The sequence below is a fragment of the Trachypithecus francoisi genome, unplaced genomic scaffold, assembly GCF_009764315.1.
Source record: "Trachypithecus francoisi isolate TF-2019V2 unplaced genomic scaffold, Tfra_2.0 Lachesis_group16, whole genome shotgun sequence".
NCBI classification, from domain to species: domain Eukaryota; kingdom Metazoa; phylum Chordata; class Mammalia; order Primates; family Cercopithecidae; genus Trachypithecus; species Trachypithecus francoisi.
The window spans coordinates 94,673,254-94,693,975 of record NW_022681461.1 but is presented as its reverse complement, the minus strand read 5'-3'; the positions used below and the strand labels follow the sequence as shown (position 1 = coordinate 94,693,975).

At 53.5% G+C, this 20,722-nt stretch overlaps 1 protein-coding gene across 8 annotated transcripts in view; it reads left to right on the top strand.

The window, feature by feature from the left end:
• The window catches only part of EHMT1 (euchromatic histone lysine methyltransferase 1), a 226,360-nt gene that overhangs the window by 191,027 nt on the left and 14,611 nt on the right, over positions 1–20,722 (top strand). For 7 of the 8 annotated variants that reach the window (XM_033238348.1, XM_033238346.1, XM_033238345.1 and 4 more), the window contains 8 exons: positions 779–883; positions 11,046–11,200; positions 12,621–12,788; positions 13,000–13,144; positions 14,008–14,085; positions 15,536–15,651; positions 17,030–17,116; positions 17,634–17,712. In XM_033238348.1, coding sequence (XP_033094239.1) covers positions 779–883; positions 11,046–11,200; positions 12,621–12,788; positions 13,000–13,144; positions 14,008–14,085; positions 15,536–15,651; positions 17,030–17,116; positions 17,634–17,712 — 933 coding nt within the window. Of the gene's footprint in view, positions 1–778; positions 884–3,024; positions 4,234–11,045; positions 11,201–12,620; positions 12,789–12,999; positions 13,145–14,007; positions 14,086–15,535; positions 15,652–17,029; positions 17,117–17,633; positions 17,713–20,722 lie in introns of those variants that run through there. The other variant, XM_033238350.1, reaches the window with a different exon arrangement.

Below are 20,722 nucleotides of genomic sequence, written 5' to 3'. Positions count from 1 at the left end.
GAGACTGCTGTGTTTGTGACAGTGGGATGTGGAGGTCCTTGGAGGGGTGCTGGGGAAGAGGCCGAGTCTTCTGCCTTCAGAGTAGGAATTGGCCATATGACCCTCATTTTCAGTAAAGTTGCCTTTTTCTGGCTTAAAGAAAATTGCCCAGGCCCACTGACTGGACTCAGGAGTGACAGGAGCCAGAGAGCAAATCAGCCTGGGTGAGCATTCTGCTCCCTGCCCAGGAGGAAGCAGGGGCGTCAGCCTCCGTCTGCCTGTCCATCTCCCGCCCACAGTTCCCAGCTGCTGCTCTAATGGGGTCCCTGGCTCTCCTGCATGCAGCCACCATTGGAGGCTGAAGGAGGAGCAGAGCCTGCTACAGCCCAGGCTTCCCGCCAGCCGAGGCTGCTGGTGTGCTCCGGGTCTGGCCTGGGCTTACGAGCTCCCTTGTGTGTGCCATTAGACGCGGTGCACGCAGCTGTGTTGGTGCGTCCCCAGTGAGTGGTGCCCAACTGGGAGTGGGCAAGGCTGACAGCACAGCCTTGCTGTGTTGGGCAGGGTGATTGGGCCTAGCCCAGTCCTGGTTCTGCCTTTGTCCTGCTCTTGTGGAGCTACCTGGGGCTGTGCTCTGAGGAAGAACTGTGGCCTCTCAGGGTTGCATTCAGGTCCTTAGTGAGATGCCTGCACAAAGGGTGTGGTACCTGGGAGGTGCGGAGACCTGGGCTGTGGGAGTTCTCATCGCTCTGGCGGTTGCTGGTCTCTGGATCGATGACCGCTTTGTTCTCTTCCCTGGCAGGATGACGGAGGCTGGACGCCCATGATTTGGGCCACGGAGTACAAGCACGTGGACCTCGTGAAGCTGCTGCTGTCCAAGGGCTCCGACATCAACATCCGGGACAACGTAAGTTCATCACACCCTCCCCGGGAGCAGTGTGTTGGAGGGGTGGGGACCTCCTCCTCCAGAAGGTTCTTTTCTCAAAAGCAGAACCCTGGCACCTGGTGGCGGCTTTGACCTCTTCCTGTGGCAGCATCGGCCCGGCGCTGCGCTGTGGCTGTCCTGTGCTGGAGGCAGATGGGGGGTGTGAGGTCCCAGCAGAGGCCACCCTCTAGGGATCTGCGGGTTCAGAGGGCGCCGCACTGCCCTGCTGTGCCTCCTGCTGCCTCATGGGGCCGTGTCTGAGCCTGAGGCTGCTGACCTCGTGCGGGTGCCACAACACCTCTGGCTCTCCCTCTGTTTTTGTTTTTTGTTTTTTGTTTTGGATGGAGTCTCGCTCTGTCACCCAGGCTAGAGTTTAGTGGCGCAATCTCGGCTTACTGCAAGCTCTGCCTCCTGGGTTCAAGTGATTCTCATGCCTCCGCCTCCCCAGTAGCTGGGATTACAGGTGTGTGCCACCGTGCCTGGCTGATTTTTGTATTTTTTATTTGTTTGTTTTTGAGACGGAGTCTCTCTCTCTCACCCGGGCTGGAGTGCAGTGGTGCGATCTCAGCTCACTGCAACCTCTGCCTCCTGGGTTCAAGCAATTCTCCTGCCTCAGCTTCCAGAGTAGTTGGGATTATAGGTGCCCACCACCATGCCTGGCTAATTTTTGTATTTTAAGTAGAGACGGGGTTTTACTGTGTTGGCCAGACTGGTCTCAGACTCCTGACCTCAGGTGATCCGCCCGCCTCAGCCTCCCATAGTGCTGGACTACAGGTGCCCGCCACCGCGCCCGGCCAATTTTTGTAGTTTTAGTAGAGACAGGGTTTAGCCATGTGGGCCAGGCTGGTCTTGAACTCCTGACCTCAGGTGATCTGCCCACCTCATCCTCCCACAGGATTACAGGCATGAGCCACTGCGCCCGGCCTCTGGCTCTCTCCTTGAAACAGAGGAAAGAGAAGTGAATTGTTTATCGCACCACGGTTTTCTAGGGTGTGATTTAAAATGCTTCAGTGACAGTTTTGTAAGGCCCTTTTGTTTGCTCAGAAAATAGAGTTTGGAGCTGAGATAAGAGGACTCCCCAGTCCTGGGGTGGCTCCTTCAGCCTGAGAGTGGCAGCAGGTGACTGATTAACTCAAAAGGTTGTTCGTAGAAGGTCTTCAGGGACCCACAGAACCAGTGGGGCTGCCAGGGGGCTGGGCATGGCAATGGGCACGGCAGCGAGGGGCGAGGGGAGTTCTCTGGTCACATCCCAAGATGGGCACAGACATGCTACAGCCCACAGAGCTGTGTCCACCTTCACAGAGGGGCTCCAGAAGCCATAAATGGGAAGTCTAGCCACAAATAAACACATTAAATTGATCATAAGAAAGAAGATTTGACAGAGAAAGATTTCTAAAAGCACACTATTAAATCTCCAATGTGCTGAGGCCTGGCATCTGAGGAGGGAGGGTTGACACTGCGTCTCAGAGCCTGAGAACGGCGTGGGCACGGGCACTTGCCATTCATTGTTGGCACGGGGGGTCTGCATTTGGAACCCCTCCCTGCATGTGAGCAGACCCCGCTGTGGTCCACTGGCTGTGGGCACCCTCCGCCTCCCTGCAGGCACACAGGCCTCTCCGGAGTGACTGGTCCTGAGCTGCAGTGCCTCCTCCATGGGCTGCAGGCTTCCGTGACTGTGTCTGGGGGGTTTCTACCTCATTCCACCGGAGTTCTTTCCCGCTGGGGGTTAGGACAACGGCACCGTGGTGAGAGAAGCCCTGAGCCGGCAGAAGGAAGAGAAGAGGGAAGCAGAGGCAGAGGAGCCCCGAACCGGCGGAAGGCTGTGGCGGGTACTTTGGAGGAAGAGATGAGGGAAGCAAAGGCAGAGGACAAGGCAGAGGCCACCCCCAGGTGGGGCCACCTCACCTACCACCCCCGGAGACTGTGTGGCGGGCAAGGCAACCCTAGTGTGGCTGGTTGGCCTGCGTGCCTGGGCAGCTTGCAGCCTGTCCAGGTGTCAGAGCCGTTAGCTCTCTGATGCTGGTGGCTGTTTCCCCGGAATGGAAGCATTGATTAAATTTCAAGTTTGTTATTTATAGAATGAAACACTTCCTTAATGTAACTACTTTATTGCTATATAATAGGTAGGCTGCATATACTCAAAGTACACACTCGGGTGAATTTTCACCCAGAAGCCATCGCTGCTGTCGAAAGAGCGAGCCCGGTCCTCCCTCATGCCCTGATGATCTATCTTCAGGTGATTCCTCCGCACTTCACAGCCGTGCCCAGCCCACCCCTGCCACCCATTGCTGGGCTTTCTGCTGTCTGCGTGTCTCAGTTTTATAGAAAAGGGCTCTCACCATGGGCGTCTTTCCCTTGCATCTTTAAGCCGAGATCCCCATTTTCGTTGCCTGAAGTACCCGTTGTGTGAATGTGTCTGTTTACCCTTAGGTAAACATTTAGGTTGTTTCTGATTTTTAGTTGTTACTAAGAGAGATGCTGTGAATACTCATGCCTTAATTTCTCTTGATTAAATCCCTGGGAGTGGAATGGTTAGATCATATGATAGGTGTGTATGTTTAACATTTGCAGAGACTGCCAGTAGCCGGGCATGGTGACACACACCTGTGGTCCAGCTACTCGGGAGGCTAAGAGGGGAGAATCGCTTGAGCCCAGGAGGTCAAGGCTGCAGTGAGCTGAGATCGCACCACTGCCTAGCCGGTCTCCAAAAAAAAAAAAAGCCTGCCAAACTGCTTTCCAAGTGATTGTACCATCTCTAGTGTATGACAGTACATTCATCCGTTCTCACACTGCTATCAGGGTTCTACCTAAGACTGTGGAATTTATAAACAAAAGAGGTTTAATTGACTCACAGTTCAGCATGGCTGGCACGGGGGTGTCTCAGGAAACTTAACAATCATGGCAGAAGGCAAAGGAGAAGTAAAGCACGTCTTACATGGTGGCAAGAGAGAGATTGAGGAGGGTTGTACCACACTTTAAAACCAGCTGTTGTGAGAACTCACATGAGAACAGCATGCCCCCCCCCCCCCCCCCCATAATCCAGTCAGGTCCCTCCCTTGACACGTGGGGATTACAATTCAAGATGAGATTTGGGTGGGGACACAAGGCCAACCCTTATCAGAGAGTCCTGGTTCCTCCGCATCCTTCCAATACGTAGCATGGTCAGTCTTTAAATTTTATCCATTTTGGTAGGTGTGTAGTGATACGTTGTTGTGGTTTTAGTTTTCAGTCATTTCATTTTTGTTTCTCTAATGACAGTTGACGTTAAGCATCTTTTTATGGGCTTATTTACGATCCATATATCTTCTTTAATGAAGGGTCTGTTCAAATCTTTTTCTTGCTTAGGTATTTTTTTAAATTCTGGAGGTTTAAGAGTTTATGTTCTGGATATAAGTCCTTTATCAGATATATGGTTTACAGATCTGTCTTTGGAAGTGTAGAATTTTAAAAGTTTTTATAAAGTTTGGTTTATTGGGCCGGGCGCGGTGGCTCAAGCCTGTAATCCCAGCACTTTGGGAGGCCGAGACGGGCGGATCACGAGGTCAGGAGATCGAGACCATCCTGGCTAATACGGTGAAACCCCGTCTCTACTAAAAATACAAAAAAAACTAGCCGGGCGAGGTGGCGGGCGCCTGTAGTCCCAGCTACTCGGGAGGCTGAGGCAGGAGAATGGCGGAAACCCGGGAGGCGGAGCTTGCAGTGAGCTGAGATCTGGCCACTGCACTCCAGCCTGGGTGACAGAGCGAGACTCCATCTCAAAAAAAAAAAAAAAAAAAAAGAATTGACTCTGTACCATTGGCAAAAGCCAGTCATCTGCACGTGTGAGTCAGTCATCCATGTGTCAGTCGTTTGCGTGAGTCAGTCATCTGCATGTGTGAGTCCACATGTGTCAGTCGTCCATGTGTGAGTCAGTCATCTGTATGTCTGTCAGTTGTCCACATGTGTCAGTCCACATGTCTGTCTGTCGTCCACATTGTGAGAGTCAGTCTGCATGTGTGAGTTGGTCATGTGTGTGTGTGTGAACCAGTCATCTGCATGTGTGAGTCCATCATCTGCATGTGTCAGTCATCCGCATGTGTGAGTCATCCACGTGTCAGTCATCCACGTGTGAGTCAGTCATCTGCATGTCTTGTCAGTCATCCACGTGTCCGCATGTGTGTCATTTGTCTACATGTGAGGGTCAGTCATCTGCATGTACGAGTCAGTCATCTGCATGTGTGTGAGTCTGTCATCCACATGTGTGAGTTGTCATCCATGTCAGTCGTCCGCATGTGTATCAGTCATCTGTATGTGTGAGCCAATCATCCACCTGTCAGAGTCAGTGGTCCACATGTGTGTAAAGTCAGTCATCCACATGTGTGTGTCAGCTCCAGGACCCCCTCTTTTGATGCATTGATCTGCATATTTGCCTTTAGGCAAGTACTGTCCTTGCTTGACTGATGTAGTTTTACAGTAGGTCTTGCAAAATCATTTTTCTTCTCCCAAACTTGATACTGCTATTCTTCTACATTTTACATACATATATATATATATATATTATATATATGTTCAGAACACCATAATAGCCATATGGTTATTCTGTTTAAACAGTCAGTGATCTTTTTTTTTTTAATGGAGTCTCACTCTGTTGCCCAGTCTGGAGTGCAGTGGCACAATCTCGGCTCACCATAACCTCTGTGTCCCAGGCTCGAGCAATTCTCATGCCTCGGCCTCCTGAGTAGCTGGGATTACAGGTGCGAGCCACCACGCCTGGCTAATTTTTGTATTTTTAGTAGAGATGGGGTTTCACCATGTTGGTCAGGCTGGTCTCGAACTCCTGACCTCGTGATCCACTCATCTTGGCTTCCCATAGTGCTGGGATTACAGGTGTGAGAGCCACCGCACCTGGCCTGGTCTTTTTTTTTTTTTTTTTTTTTTTGGAGACAGAGCCTCTCACCCTGTCACCCAGCCTGGAGTGCAGTGATGCAATAGCTCACTGAAGCCTCCACCTCCCTGGTTCAAACGATTTTCCTGCCTCAGCCTCCCAAGTAGCTGGGATTACAGGCACATGGCATCATGCCTGGCTAATTTTTGTATTTTTATTAGAGACGGGGATTTCGCCATGTTGGCCAGGCTGGTTTCAAACTCCCGACCTTAGGTGATCTGCCCGCTTTGACCTCCCACAGTGCTGGGATTGCAGATGTGAGGCACCGCGCCCAGCCAAGTGGTCTCTCCCCGCAAGCTTCTCCACCTTGGTGGGCTTGTGTTCCTGATGTTGCTTCCCTTCCGCCAGCCTCACTCCCTTTACCTTTCCTGTGGTGTTGGTCTGCTTGTGGTGAGTTCTTGCAGCTTTTTTTTTTTTTTTTTGAGACGGAGTTTCACTTTTTTGCCCAGGCTGGAGTGCAGTGGTGCGATCTTGGCTCATTACAACCACCTTCTTCCAGTTTCAAGTGATTATCCTCCCTCAGCCTCCTGAGTAGCTGGGATTACAGGCACTGGCCACAACGCCTGGGAAATTTTTGTGTTTTTAGTAGAGATGGGTTTCATCATGTTGGCCAGGTTGGTCTTAAACTCCTGACCTCGTGATCTGCCCGCCTCGGACTCCCAAAGTGCTGGGATTACAGGTGTAAGCCACCGCGCCCGGCCCTCTTGCAGCTCTTTAATGCCTGGAAAGTCCTTATTTTGCTTTCGCTTTTGAAAGATATTCTTAGAATTCTGGATGCATAGTTATTTCTTCCAATGCTTTAAATGGCGGTTTCCCTGGGTCCTCACCCGCAGTGTTCGCAGTGAGAAATCCACTGCCAGCACATGGTTATTTCTCTATGTATAACATGTCTTTTCTATATGGCTGCTTTTAGAATTTTTTTCTGTATCTCTTGGTTTTAGCAACTGGATTTTCCTCTAAGCCTTAGTCTGTCTGTAAAGCAATTTGATTACTGATATGCCTTGGCGTTATTTTGTGTGTGTGCACTTAGGGTTCATTGAGCTGCTTGGATTTGTGGATTTAGGGTTTTTGACAAATTTGCAAATTTTTCAGTCATTATTTCTTCAAATAATGTTTTCTGCCCACCATGCTTTCCAGTATTCCAGCTGTGTATGTAGGAGTTCTCAGAGTGGTTCCACAGCTCACTGGTACTCTTTTCAATTTTCAAAAATTATGTTTTTTCACGCTGTGTTTGAGTTGAGCGGGTTTTTGCTGGTTTGTCTTCCAGTTCACTCATCTTTTCTTCTGCACGTGATGCTGTTGAGCTCATCCAGTCTGTGTGCTTACATTCCAGGCATTGTCGTTTTCAGCTCTAAATGTTCTGTTGGAGTCTTTCAAACATTTCCTAACATGTTTCTACTTAATTTTCGAACCTATAGAATACAGTTATACCAATGGCTTTATTTACTTACTTACTTATTTATTTGTTTAAGACAGAGTCTCTTTTTCCCAGGCTGGAGTGCAGTGGCGCAGTCTCGGCTCACTGTAACCTCTGCCTCCTGTGTTCAAGCGATTCTCCTGCCTCAGCCTCCCGAGTAGCTGGGATTACAGGCACACACCACCACGCCTGGCTAAGTTTTGTAGTTTTAGTAGAGACAGGGTTTCACCATGTTGCCCAGTCTGGTCTCGAACTCCTGACCTCAGGTGATCTACCTGCCTCTGCCTCCCAAAATGCTGGGATTACAGGTGTGAGCCACCGCATCTGGCCCACCAATGGCTTTAATGACCTTGTTTGCTAATCCAGCATCTGAGCAAAAGCCGGGCTTTTTGATTGACTGGGTTTTTCTCCCCATTGCGGGTCATGTTTCCTGCTCCTTTGCACGTCTGGTAACCTGGAGCCAGTGCCAGGATGTGGGTGGGTTTTACACAACTTGTGTGGTGCTAGGGACTCTTCTTCTTGTGAATGTTCTTGAATTTTGTTCTGGAACTCAGCTAAGTCACTTGAAACCCGTCAGATCATGTTGGGTTTTGCTTTTCAGGTTAGGTGGGTCTGGAGCCACTGAGGCAGGTCCCTCCACTGTCCTCCAGCCCACAGCCTGTGAATGGAGAGTGTGGCCTGCCTGGCTGTGGGGAAAGGCCCTGGCTTTGAGTGCACGTTCTCCACAGGCTTGTGGCTGCTGGGGTCCTGCTGGAGGACCCAGGTGGAAGTGCACAGATCTCTGGACCCCCTCTTGGAGCTCTGTTTTCTGTCTGAGCATCTGGAGGCCCTGCCTGGCTCCCTCTCTCGCCGTGGTTGGAGCTCTGGTGGCAGTGAGCTGGGCAGCCACAGGCTCCTTCATAGGCTCCACCTCTCAGGGCACGGTCCTTCCCTGCCTGGTGTCTGGTGTCTTGACAGCCATGGTCACGGGTTTTGACTGTTTTGTTTTACTCTTCTGGTTCTTTTAGGTGGAAGGTAAATCTGTTCTGGTCTGTATCACCCCATTGTTTCAGGAGTGCGGTTGCTCACCAGGTGTAGGCCAGGCTTGTGGTAACTCAGCAGATTTCAGAAAGGCTGGGCGTTTGAACAGTCCTAGGGTGGAAGGATCTTAGGTGAACTGGAAGCTCTCAAAAAGGTAATTCTGGGGCGGGGCGTGGTGGCGGATCACCTGAGGTCAGGAGTTTGACAGCAGCCTGGGCAACATGGTGAAACCCCGACTCTACTAAAAATACAAAATAATTAGCTGGGCCTGGTAGCACGCACCTGTTATCCCAGCTACTGGGGAGGCTGGGGCACGAGAATGGCTTGAACCCCAGAGGCAGAGGTTGCTGTGAACTGAGATCGTGCTAGCTGCACTCCAGCGTGGGAGATGGAGTGAGACTCTGCCTCTAAAACAAATAAAACATGTAATTCTGGTTATAAAATCATAAATCATTCTGATAAAGGAAAAAGAAAAGAGGCCCCTAAGCAAGCAGCGTTTTGTTCAAGGAGCCCTCAAAGTGTGGAGGAGGGAAACCAGAAACAAAGTGGAGGGACGGAAGAGCCCCAGAGCAGCCGAGGCTCTTCAGGAAATCCACTGAGGCGGACACTCAGAGCTTGCTTTTAGTTTTCTCTTTTAGAAGTCAAGGAAACAGTGAAGCCCATGCCTGGGGCTAGCCAGCCGTTTATGGATGAAGATACTGGAGACAAGGGCACTAGGTTTCCCTTCTGCTTTTATCTTCATGCTCACTGAGCTGGAAAGCGTTGATGGTGCCGCACGGTGTGGAGTTGGGAGGGGGACTGCAGGAGAGCACCGGGGTGTCTCAGAAGAGCCCGTGTCCTTCTCTCTTGGGGGTGAGACTCTGCGGACCTGCAGAGCCAGTCCCTGGGATGTGGCGGCGGCCCTCGGTGGGAGGCTGGGCAGAGCTCAAATGTTAGCAGAGCCTGCGGGGAGGAGACCGCACCCCTGCAGGGCTCTGCCTTGGCCGGGAGCCTCCTCAGCCCCCGCAGCAAAGCGGACAGTCAGGGGGGGCTTGGTTGATGGCTCTGGGAAGATCGCTGGCATTCCCGAGGGGAAGGAGGCTGCAGCCGGCCCTCCCAGACACCGGCAGAACAGAACCCGCTTCAGGAGCGTGAGACGCTCACGTGCTTTAATCCCACAATCCTGCCTCTGAAGAAGCATCCTTGAGAAATGATGTAGAAAATAAAAGCACTAGAATATTTGCTGGCATTGTATTCCAGAAGTATACCAACAGAAACAAACCAAGTGTTCAGTACAGGAAAGGTCCGGAAGCTGAGTGACTGTCGGTGACGGTTCCGATGCCGCCCCGCGTGGACCATCGCGGTGGGTCCGGAGGCGGTTCCAATGCCGCTCCGCGTGGACCCTCGCGATGGGTCCGGAGGCGGTTCCGATGCCGCCCCGCGTGGACCCTCGCGATGGGTCCGGAGGCGGTTCCGATGCCGCCCCGCGTGGACCGTCGCGATGGGTCCGGAGGCGGTTCCGATGCCGCCCCGCGTGGACCGTCGCGATGGGTCCGGAGGCGGTTCCGATGCCGCCCCGCGTGGACCGTCGCGATGGGTCCGGAGGCGGTTCTGATGCCGCCCGGCGTGGAAGACGCTCCTCGCGTGGTGCCAACTGGAGGAGGCCTCAGCACCTGGGAGCCTCTGGTGATGACAGAGGGTCAGGGACAGATGGGCGTCAGGCGTAGGAAACCGGCCAGGCGTGTTCCTCATTCCACCTATGGCTGTTTTATCTCTGGGGCGATAGAGTTAGGGATACTTCGTTGTTCTGATTTATATTTGTGGCTGCCTGGCAGAGTTGAACATTTTCTTATGTTTACGGTTCATCTTTTTCTTACCTGCCTTCTTTATTTTCTTCTCCTTTGCACATATTTTTTCAGAATTACAGTGTTCTAATTTACTGTGTGATTATAAATCATCTATATTTTACACATGGCACAAGTATTTCTCCAAATTTTATTTGTTTTATTTAAAAGAGGCCTTTTTAAAAGTAAAACTTCTTGTTTTTTTTTTTTGAGACAGAGTTTTGCTCTTGTTGCCCAGGCTGGAGTGCAGTGGCACGATCTCGGCTCACTGCACCCTCTGCTTCCTGGGTTCAAGCGATTCTCCTGCCTCAGCCTTGTGAGTAGCTGGGGTTACAGGCACACACCACCACACCTGGCTCATTTTTTGTATTTTTAATAGAGACAGGGTTTCACCATGTTGGCCAGGCTGGTCTCGAACTCCTGACCTCAAGTGATCTACCTGCCTCTGCCTCCCAAAATGCTGGGATTACAGGTGTGAGCCACCACACCCGGCCCAAAATTTTAATCTAATCAAATTTGCATGTCTTTTTTCAAATCTTTCAAAAGCATTATCCTATCCTATGACTATACCCCTGTTTGAAAATGAATATAATTTTTAAAAATACATGAAAGAAAAGTGCCTGCAAGTGTTAATATGTTGAGATTAGGTTGATATAATTCTGGATGACCTTTTCCCTATTTTTATAATATTCTTTACTGTGATTATGCTACTTTTATAATTATGTTATTTTTACAATGAAAAAAAACAAAACACGAAAGGATGTGCCTTCCAGAGTTGAGATGGGCACTAGGTTCCCATCTGGTGACCTGTGACGCCCTTTCCACCTGGCCGTTGCTGAGGACGGCCACGCGCGCTCCAGAGCCTCTCCCCAGGCACGCAGGCTGCAGCTGCTGTGGCCAGGCCCCAGCACTGTGAGCCAGCAGGAAGCCTGCACTGAGCTCTGGCTTGTGTCTGTTCAGGAGGAGAACATTTGCCTGCACTGGGCGGCGTTCTCTGGCTGCGTGGACATAGCCGAGATCCTGCTGGCTGCCAAGTGCGACCTCCACGCGGTGAACATCCACGGAGACTCGCCGCTGCACATCGCTGCCCGGGAGAACCGCTACGACTGTGTCGTGTGAGTGTGGTGCTTCCCCCGGCTCGGGCTGGCGCTGACCTGACCTGGGCGCCCGGAGAGACCGCTCGGTGGTCGTGGGTTCACACTTGGGGCTCGCGTGGACACACGCCCTCCGTTCCCTCCTGTGGAAGTCCGTCCTTGGTGGTCCACGTACAGAGAAGTGACTTTCCCAGTCCACGTTTGAGATCAGCTGTGGTTTATTTCTGGGTTAGGAGGATTGTCCTGCAAAATTCCCAAGTTGTTAGGTCAGACCTTGAGTTGAGTCTCAGACCTGATGCTCCTGACATGGCTGAGGGGCAGCGTGGGAACAGCCCTGCTCCCAGCAGGGACCTGCCAGCTCAGAGGCCCCGAGAGGCTCAGAGTGCCTTCTGGGAGCAGTGCCACCCACAGCCAGAGCTGGAGATGTTGGAGGCTGTGGCGCTCACCACTCAGGACCCTTTTAATACTTGAGACCTTCAGCTGGGTGGCGGTGGCTCACACCTGTAATCCCAGCACTTTGGGAGGCTGAGGCAGGAGGATCACCTGAGGTCAGGAGTTTGAGACTAGCCTGGCCAACATGGTGAAACCCCATCTCTACTAAAAATACAAAAATTAGCCGGCCATGGTGGCGCGTGCCTGTAACCCCAGCTACTCCCGAGGCTGAGGCAGGAGAATCGCTTGGACCCGGGAGGCAAAGATTGCAGTGAGTGGAGATTGCGACACTACACTCCAGCCTGGGTGACAGAGCGAGATTCTGTCTCAAGAAAAAAAAAAAAAACAACCCCAAAAACAAAAAAACTTGAGACCTTGATCCCTTAAGTCATACACACTCAGGTTGTTGTTGGTGGCCTGGGATGGAGTATTTGTTTGGCCGCTGGGGAAGGACAGGGAGCTGTGGGTGCTCCACGCACCAGCCTCCGGTGACTCCCCAGCCCCTACACATGGAGCTGTGCCCTCCCACATTTGGATCTCACGGTGGCTCCCCCAGGTTGGTCATCTGGTTGTGCGAAGCCCAGCTCCATGTACGGTGACTGCGGTCTGGATGCAGTGGGCAGGAGTGGAACTGAGGACTACTCACGCTGTGCATGGCCCAAGCGTGGCGCCTCTCTCCCCTTGCTTCCCTTCTTATCCTTGAGGGTAAATTTAAATGAAAAATCCCAGAAAAATCAAATGCCGCCCTGGTTTTTTACACACTCTTCCTGCTAAGAAAACAGCCTGCTGACTTTGACAGTGAATATGGGAGAGGAGTAAGAGAGTCCCTGTTCCTGGGTGAGCTAAAGCCCGTCTTTGCAGAGTCATTGGTGAGCAGACTTCAAGTTATCTCACAGCGCATAGTGTGTTCCCTTTATTGTTAGTGATAATGGTCATTTTATAAATCTCATCTGTGTCATCTTTTCAAGTCAGCTTTAAATGTTTTGTGGCCTTACATTTTCCCTTTTAGCCTCTTTCTTTCTCGGGATTCAGATGTCACCTTAAAGAACAAAGAAGGGGAGACGCCCCTGCAGTGTGCGAGCCTCAACTCTCAGGTGTGGAGCGCTCTGCAGATGAGCAAGGCTCTGCAGGACTCGGCCCCCGACAGGCCCAGCCCCGTGGAGAGGATAGTGAGCAGGTGAGCCCGGCCCTGGGACGGCTCTGCGGCAAATTGGTGGCCAGCAGGGCTTTAGGAGCTTGCGGTGAAAGCTGCTCCTGAAGCTGAAACATCCCCAGGCTGGAGTCCAAACTCTCAGGGCCAGGTGTTTGCTAGCCGCCCACTGCACGCCATGCCACCCCCTGGGCAGAGTACGTTAGCCTCCAGGTGACACCTGCCCTTTCTGTGGCAGGGACATCGCTCGAGGCTACGAGCGTATCCCCATCCCCTGCGTCAACGCCGTGGATGGCGAGCCATGCCCCAGCAACTACAAGTATGTCTCTCAGAACTGCGTGACGTCCCCCATGAACATCGACAGAAACATCACTCACCTGCAGGTGAGTGATGCGGACGAAGGGTAGGCTCAGGCCAGGACGTGGGGCGGGCAGAACTTTCTGGAGCCTCGGGTCCTGGGTTCTTCTCACCACTCAGAGCAGGAGGGCTTGTGGAGAGCTTCCCAGGAAGACCTCGTTCTCTTTGCAGCTGCCTCCCGTGAAAGAGCTGGAAGGCAGATAAAGGTTCTGTCAGGCCCAGCCCTGGGCTTCTTACCGACCCCAAAGCAAGAGCAAGCATCTTTGTGCCTTTTTTGCAACCTCATACTCAGGGGCCCCCGTGCGGCCTCGTGCTGGTGGCACAGGCGAGAGGAGCCCCTGCGAGGCCTGCAGGATGACCTGGTCCCTGCATCTCCCAGCTCCCGGAGAGATGGGTCCAGCACATGCCAGCTTTCCCAGCCTCTGAGTGCACAGAGCCTGGTGCCTTCACCGCCTGCGCCTTCTTGAGCACTTTCTTTGTGGCTCTGCTTGTAGGCAGCTCCCTCCTCTTCCCAGGCCGGGCACCGCCCAGGGCCCCCCACTCAGGGTGTGCCAGGCTCTGCATTCTTGCGTTTCCCGTCGAGCATCTGGCCACAAATGCAGCCGCTGCTCAGCCCTTCACCCACCCCACGTCACCCGCTGCCACGTCGCTGCCCTGCCTGCCCCATCCCTCTGTCAGGGTCCTCAGCCAGAGAGCCCCCTCCAGCGGGCACTCGGCATGTTTCTGCCCGCACACCCTTCTCCCTAAGAGGCCACACACTGGTGGTGCCTTTGAGAAGCATTTACCAGAATCGGGGTAACTGAGAATTGTAAAACGTAGTTGTGACTGGGAGGGGAAACAGAAGGCCTGTGCCTGCCCGTCTGATGGCCCCTGGCACCTCTCTTCTCAGTACTGTGTGTGCATCGACGACTGTTCCTCCAGCAACTGCATGTGCGGCCAGCTCAGCATGCGCTGCTGGTACGACAAGGTGAGGGCGGCCTTGTATGCGTGGGCTCAGGTGGTAAGTGCCGCTGGTCCGGGTCTGCAAAAACAGTGCAGGCGTCCGTGACCCCAGCGCTGTTGTGGCAGCGTTGGGAAGGAGTTGGAGGTGAGCTGGGTGTGACAGGCAGGGATGGCAAAGTGGGCGCCGGCACCCAAGTCAGGGTTGTGAGCCAAGGACATGGCTGCAGAGTCCCTGGGGCTGGGGTCTGTATCCTTTGTGGCCACCTGGATGGTGGTGGAGGCGGGCAGCCAGGCAGCCTGGCTTGGCCCCAGGAGGAGGTGCTGCTTGTGTTGTGTGTATCTGGGGAGCTCTGCCTTGTGCTTGCTGAGTGTGAGGGGTGTGAAGAGGGAGGGTGCTGCTGGGCTGGGTACAGGGAGCATTGGTGTGGGCGTGGGGCTTCAGGAGACACAGGATTGGAAGTTTCTAGTGGGTGCTGGTCCTCAGAGGGGCCCGAGATGGTGGCCGCTGAGGAGGAGATGGGAGTGGGGAGTGGCCCTGGCTAGCTGGGGTGCAATTCAGGGGAGAGATGTCTAAGCAGAGGCGGAGGGTTCCTGGTCTCCCGAGTTCAGAGGTCACGGTGGGGACGGAAGCCAGCATGGCCTGGGTGAAGAGACGCGAGCAGGGAGAGGCAGCAGGCATCCCCTCCGGAAGCGGACTTTGGAGGAGGGTGGCCGTGGAGGGTGGCCGGAGTGTTTACCCATCTGAATGAGAGGCCCCAGTGGGAGAAGGATTCATGCCAGTGAGGGCCATGGAGGTGGCAGGCTCAGAAAGCCGCCAGGCTCATGTCCGAGTGGTGTCTTTTGGGGTGGACAGTCCTGCTGACGGGGCGCAGGAAGGAATGTTCTGGGGAGCACCCTAATTGTTCAGGGCATCCCCTGAAGCCATCAAGCCAGAGTGTGCCTGGGCAGCCCTAGGCCCCACACCTCAGCTCACACAGCCCTGGGGGAGCATCTGCACCCAGTGCTGCTGCACCTGGCCTGGCTTCGGGGGGGTAGGAAGGGGAGCAGAGGGCTGGGTCCCTCCACAGTTGAGGATTTGCAAGGCAAGGAGGCCAGGCATGCAGGAGGGTGCAGGAGGCCCCGACCAGCCAAAGGAGGCAGAGCAACCCACGAGCCGGCAGCCTCGGTGACGTGGAGAAGTCCAGGCTGGGGGCTGGGAAGGCCCCGGGTGGACAGAAACTGGCCCAGGCTGGGTCCAGGGGAGCGCTCCAGGAGGTCTCCACAACCTGTGTGGGCATCTGGGTGGAGGCTTCCCATCCAAACCGTACACATGGAGTTTTTCCCTAGGTGGGTGTTCAAGTTTGGCCAGAAACCATTTGTTGTTTTTATGCCAGTTTGAGCCACACTGGGTGGGCACTTAGTAGAAATGGGTTGATGTCAGCTCAGTTAAAGAGTGAGTGACCTCTGCTGGGCCCTTGCTGCTCGTCTGTCCACAGGACGGCCGGCTCCTGCCAGAGTTCAACATGGCGGAGCCTCCCTTGATCTTCGAATGCAACCACGCGTGCTCCTGCTGGAGGAACTGCCGAAATCGTGTCGTGCAGAATGGTCTCAGGTGAGGGGCAGCTTCCTGCCAGAGCCCCACGTTCTGCTCATGCGTGCATTAGCACGGAGGTCATCCCGACAGACAAGAACTTAACGTGTTTGGAGGCACCCGCATTGTGTTTGCAGATAGAGCCGACAGGTTACCTCTGAGCCTTTATCCTCTGGAAATGTCACTGGTGCCGTAAATCACGAGTCATGCTTCCACCAGCTCAGACGCAGGCCTGAGAGAAGGAGCAGATGGTTGGGTCAGTTGAGCTAAAAGCAGAGGAACGGACTTGGCCTAAGAATTACCTTTGTTACCAAGTTCACGCGAACATTCTTCAGCAGCTTAGGGCTGTCGTAGTTCTATTTTAACACTCCAGTCATATTCTAAATGTTCTTCCTTCTCTGGGCTTCTCTCACAGTGAGGTGATGTCCTAACACTTCTCAGGCTGTGTGAACTCCTTGTTCCTGGGTTGCTCAGGGCGCTTGTGGAGTAAGGCTTGCCCAGCGCCCTTCACCAGCTGGGCTTGGTCCCCTGACCACCCAGCAGCAGCCTCTCCTTTCCCCGGGTTCTGGTCTTGAGCATTTCCTCCACAAATGTGCCTGAGATTGGAAAACTCAAAGCCCCTCGGAGTCATAAGGGAAAGTTATGAACTCTTAAATTTAGCTGAACACTAATTTTTGTAGTATCGACTCTTTTGTGACCTCGGTAAACTTGGTCCATGCTGGAGAGCAGTCTCTGTCCTTGGTATGGTAGAAAGGCCTGGGGGTGAGAACCCACACCAGACAGGCAGACGCGAAGCAGACACACGGGACACATGCTAGACAGGCAGACGCGAGGCACGTGGTTCTGAGGGCTCCACGGAGGCCCACTTGCCAGGCCTGCCCAGCCGCCCTCCCCCAGATCTACCTGGCCACCCTCCCCCAGGCCCGCCCAACCACCTTCCCCCAGCCCTGAGAAACATCCCCCTGCCACCTCCCCCCGCCACCCTCCCCAGCCCTGAGGGGCCTGTGGGCTCCTTGTCAGGAGCAGGTTCGGCTGCAGGTGTCACCACTGCCTGGTCCAGCTATAGGCTTCTCTAGTATTAGCACCTCTGCCGCCCACAGTGCCTAGTGGCCCAGGCCCAGCTGTGTCCCCATGTTACAGATGGGGACACCGAGCCACGGCCAGGACCAGTGACTTGCCGAGGTCACGGGCTGGGGTGTTCCCGGCTGAATCCCGGGTTCTTGGCTTCCTGAGTGTGCAAGATGCTATGTCTGTGAGGTGCCTACAGCATCGAACGCTTTGGATACAGAACCAGTTTTCTTCCTCATTTCAGTGACGTGGCACCAGCTGGCTTTTGCTGACCATTGTGGCAAGAGGCTGAGGCTGTGGCCTGGGTCCACCACTACTCTCTATTTTCCAGGGCAAGGCTGCAGCTCTACCGGACGAGGGACATGGGCTGGGGCGTGCGGTCCCTGCAGGACATCCCACTAGGCACCTTTGTCTGCGAGTGAGTGAGTCCCTGGGTCACCCCAAGCCTGCCGGTGGCACGTGTCATTTCTGGGACGGAGGCCCATCTGTGTCTGCACTTCAGGAAGCCCCTCTGGGAGCAGGCACATCCCCTGGCCTACAGCAGCGTGGGGTGGGGGCCATGGAGACCCTGGCCCCGAGAACCAAGCTTGTGCTGTCCTCAGTGCTCTTGCTGCTGCCCTTAAACAGCTCGTGAGTGCATTTAGGAAGGCGTGGTCCAGCATGGGCAGTCATCTCTGGGGGAGAACCATTCTGGGTTCTCAGGTGCCAGACTGCAGACGCAGAGCTTTCAGTGTCGTCATCATCATCATCATCATCCTCGGGAACCTCAGCTGAAACCCCAGTTCCACCCGGGCACACATCTCCACACATGTTCCCCACATGTTCTTCTGGTGTGCCCCGCTCTTTCCCTGTGGGCACGGAGACCAGGCTGCGCTTGTCTGTGGCAGTGCCCGCTGTCTTCCAGGGCGTCACCTGCACCGCTTCTCCTTCTGCAGGTATGTTGGGGAGCTGATTTCGGACTCAGAAGCCGATGTTCGGGAGGAGGATTCTTACCTCTTTGATCTCGACAATAAGGTAATGTGCTTTGTGGGGTTGGGGCCATGTAGAGCTTGTTGTGAACTGTGAAACCTGAATGTGTTTGTCCCAGTAGGGCCTGGATTCAGATGAGAGCTCTTACTGTTGACCAGAGTGGGCTTGCTATAGACCTGCTTAGTGCCACCTTCGGAGCTGGCCCTGGTTCTGTGCCCAGCATGGATGGAGGGACCTCTGACTCGGGAGGTCCCTGAGCCTGTGCAGCCGACTGCCCCCTTCTTGTGAGAGTGGGGCCTGAGGCCCACCACTCCAATCCTCCAGACCCCAGCCGAGAATCTCGGGTTGGGGCTTGGCAACCCCTGAGACTGCAGAGAGGCTGAGGAGGGGGCCGTGTGTTCACAGTGACTGAGGGAAGCAGCGGTGAGCCTCCTGTCGTGTGCACAGAAACGGCAGCAGACACGCCGCTTGTGTCCCCAGCCCACCCAATCCCCACTGCCCGTGGGAGAGAGCAGGGGCCACTCCAGGAACCTGGTTTCGGGAGGTTTCTGAGGCTGGGGCAGGGGTGACTGACCCATCCCAGCCTGGCCTCATGCTCCCTTTACTGTAGCCTAGTTCCCATCATTGCTCTGGAATTCATCCATTGTCTATTTTAAAACCTCTTGAAACCTGCAGTCACTCCAGGCCAGTGGGAAAATAAAGGTTTTCTCATCTCAAACAGCAGCCGCCAGACCACAGAATAAATCTTATGCCCGAAGAATAGGGCACCAGGCAGCCGCCTTCATAGCAGTGGCCCCTATGGACTGCCAGCCCCAACCCCAGACTCTGTCCCTACAGCCACCTTCTAAGAAGTCACCGTTGGTGAAATGACTTGTGTTTGATGGAAGAGAAGCCGGGCTCTGGAAGGTCACAGTGTTCAGGCATCTCTCCCTGTGCAGTGGGGCCGAGCCCTCGAGGGACTGCAGCCTCCATGTGTGCAGAGTTGTGGGCTTTTCTGCTGCCAGCCGCCTATTCCAGCCTTGCTGTGGAATGCCTTGCCTTCTGTGGGCTGGTAACACATACTCTCACAAAGGCTCTGTTGTCACTTGTGCGCCACAGATGTCGCCTTCCCTCTGTGGCTTTTTCACTTCCTGATGATGTCTTGGAGTGAACAGAAGTTCTTGTTTTTATTCTAGTTCAATTTATCAGTCTTTTTCTAAATACTGGGTTTTTGTAATGTCCTAGTGATATTTTTTGAAAACTTGAGGCCGGGCGCGGTGGCTCATGCCTGTAATCCCAGCACTTTGGGAGGCCGAGACGGGCGGATCACGAGGTCAGGAGATCGAGACCATCCTGGCGAACACGGTGAAACCCCGTCTCTACTAAAAAATACAAAAAAAAAAAACTAGCCGGGCGAGGTGGCGGGCGTCTGTAGTCCCAGCTACTCGGGAGGCTGAGGCAGGAGAATGGCATGAACCCGGGAGGCGGAGCTTGCAGTGAGCTGAGATCTGGCCACTGCACTCCAGCCCCGGCGACAGAGCAAGACTCCGTCTCAAAAAAAAAAAAAAAAAAAAAAGAAAAAGAAAACTTGAATATTTCCCAGAAACGGTCCTGTGTGCTCTCACATGGGTTCCATGTGTAGGTTGACAGCCGTTCTGTGTGTGGTGTAAGATCAGCGTCGAGGTTTATTTTTTCTCATCTTGTACCTGACTGACTCAGCACCATTTGTGGAGAAGACTGTCTTTTCCCGTCAGCAGTGGCTCTTGTCCTCGCCCTGTCAGTCAGTCTGCTGACTGTTCTTGGCCTGGGCTGTGTTACCTTAATTACTTTAATTACTGTGATTTACATCTTCTCACCTTAGAGGTTTGTTTTGTTTTGTTTTGTTTGAGGCAGAGTCTCGCTCTGTCGCCCAGGCTGGAGTGCAGTGGCGCGATCTCGGCTCACTGCAAGCTCCGCCTCCCAGGTTCATGCCATTCTCCTACCTCAGCCTCCCCAGTAGCTGGGACTGTAGGCGCCCGCCACCACGCCCGGCTAACTTTTTGTATCTTTAGTAGAGATGGGGTTTCACCGTGTTAGCCAAGATGCTCTCGATCTCCTGACCTTCATGATCCTCCCGCCTCAGCCTCCCAAAGTGCTGGGATTACAGGCGTGAGCAGCCGTGCCCAGCTAATTTTTGTAGTTTTAGTAGAGACGGGGTTTCACCATTTTGGCCAGGATGGTCTCGATCTCCTGACCTCATGATCCGCCCGCCTCAGCTTCCCAAAGTGCTGGGATTACAGGCGTGAGCCACCGCACTTGGCCTTTTTTTTTTTTTTTTAAGAGACCAGGTCTTGCTGTGTTGCCCAGGCTGGAGTGCAGTGGCACAATCATAGCTCGCTGCAGCCTTGAACTCCTGGGCTCAAGTGATCTTCCTGCCTTGACCTCCCAAGTAGGTAGGACTACAAGTGTGCACCGCGATGCCCGGTTAATTATTTTATTTTATTTTTATAGAGATGGAATCTCACTATGTTGCCCAGGCTGGTCTCAAATTCCTGCCTCAGGCAGTCCTCCCGCGTTGGCTTCCCAAAGCACTGGGATTGCAGGAGTGAGCCACTGTGCCTGGCTTCACCATAGAGTTTGTGTCGTGCTCTTTTTGGTCTTCATATAAGTTTTGAAGTCAGCTTAACCAGTTCTACAGAAGCTCCTGTCGGGATTTGATTGGGATTGTATTAGACCTATCAATCAGGTTAGGGAAAAATGTATTTACTACCTTGCTTACTAGCTCATGAACATGGTATATCTCTTCATTTGTTAGGTCTTTCTTAATTACCCCCAGTAATATTTTATGGCTTTCTGTGGTGTGGTCTTGTATATCTTTTGTTAGATTTTTTTAAATCAAATAGGTTTTTGAGATTTTTTTCTCTTGGATCAACTTTATTGCAATTCATTTTTTTTGTTTTTTTTGAGACAGCATCTCGCTCTCTCGCCCAGGCTGGAGTGCAGTGGCCAGATCTCAGCTCACTGCAAGCTCCGCCTGCCGAGTTTACGCCATTCTCCTGCCTCAGCCTCCCAAGTAGCTGGGACTACAGGTGCCTGC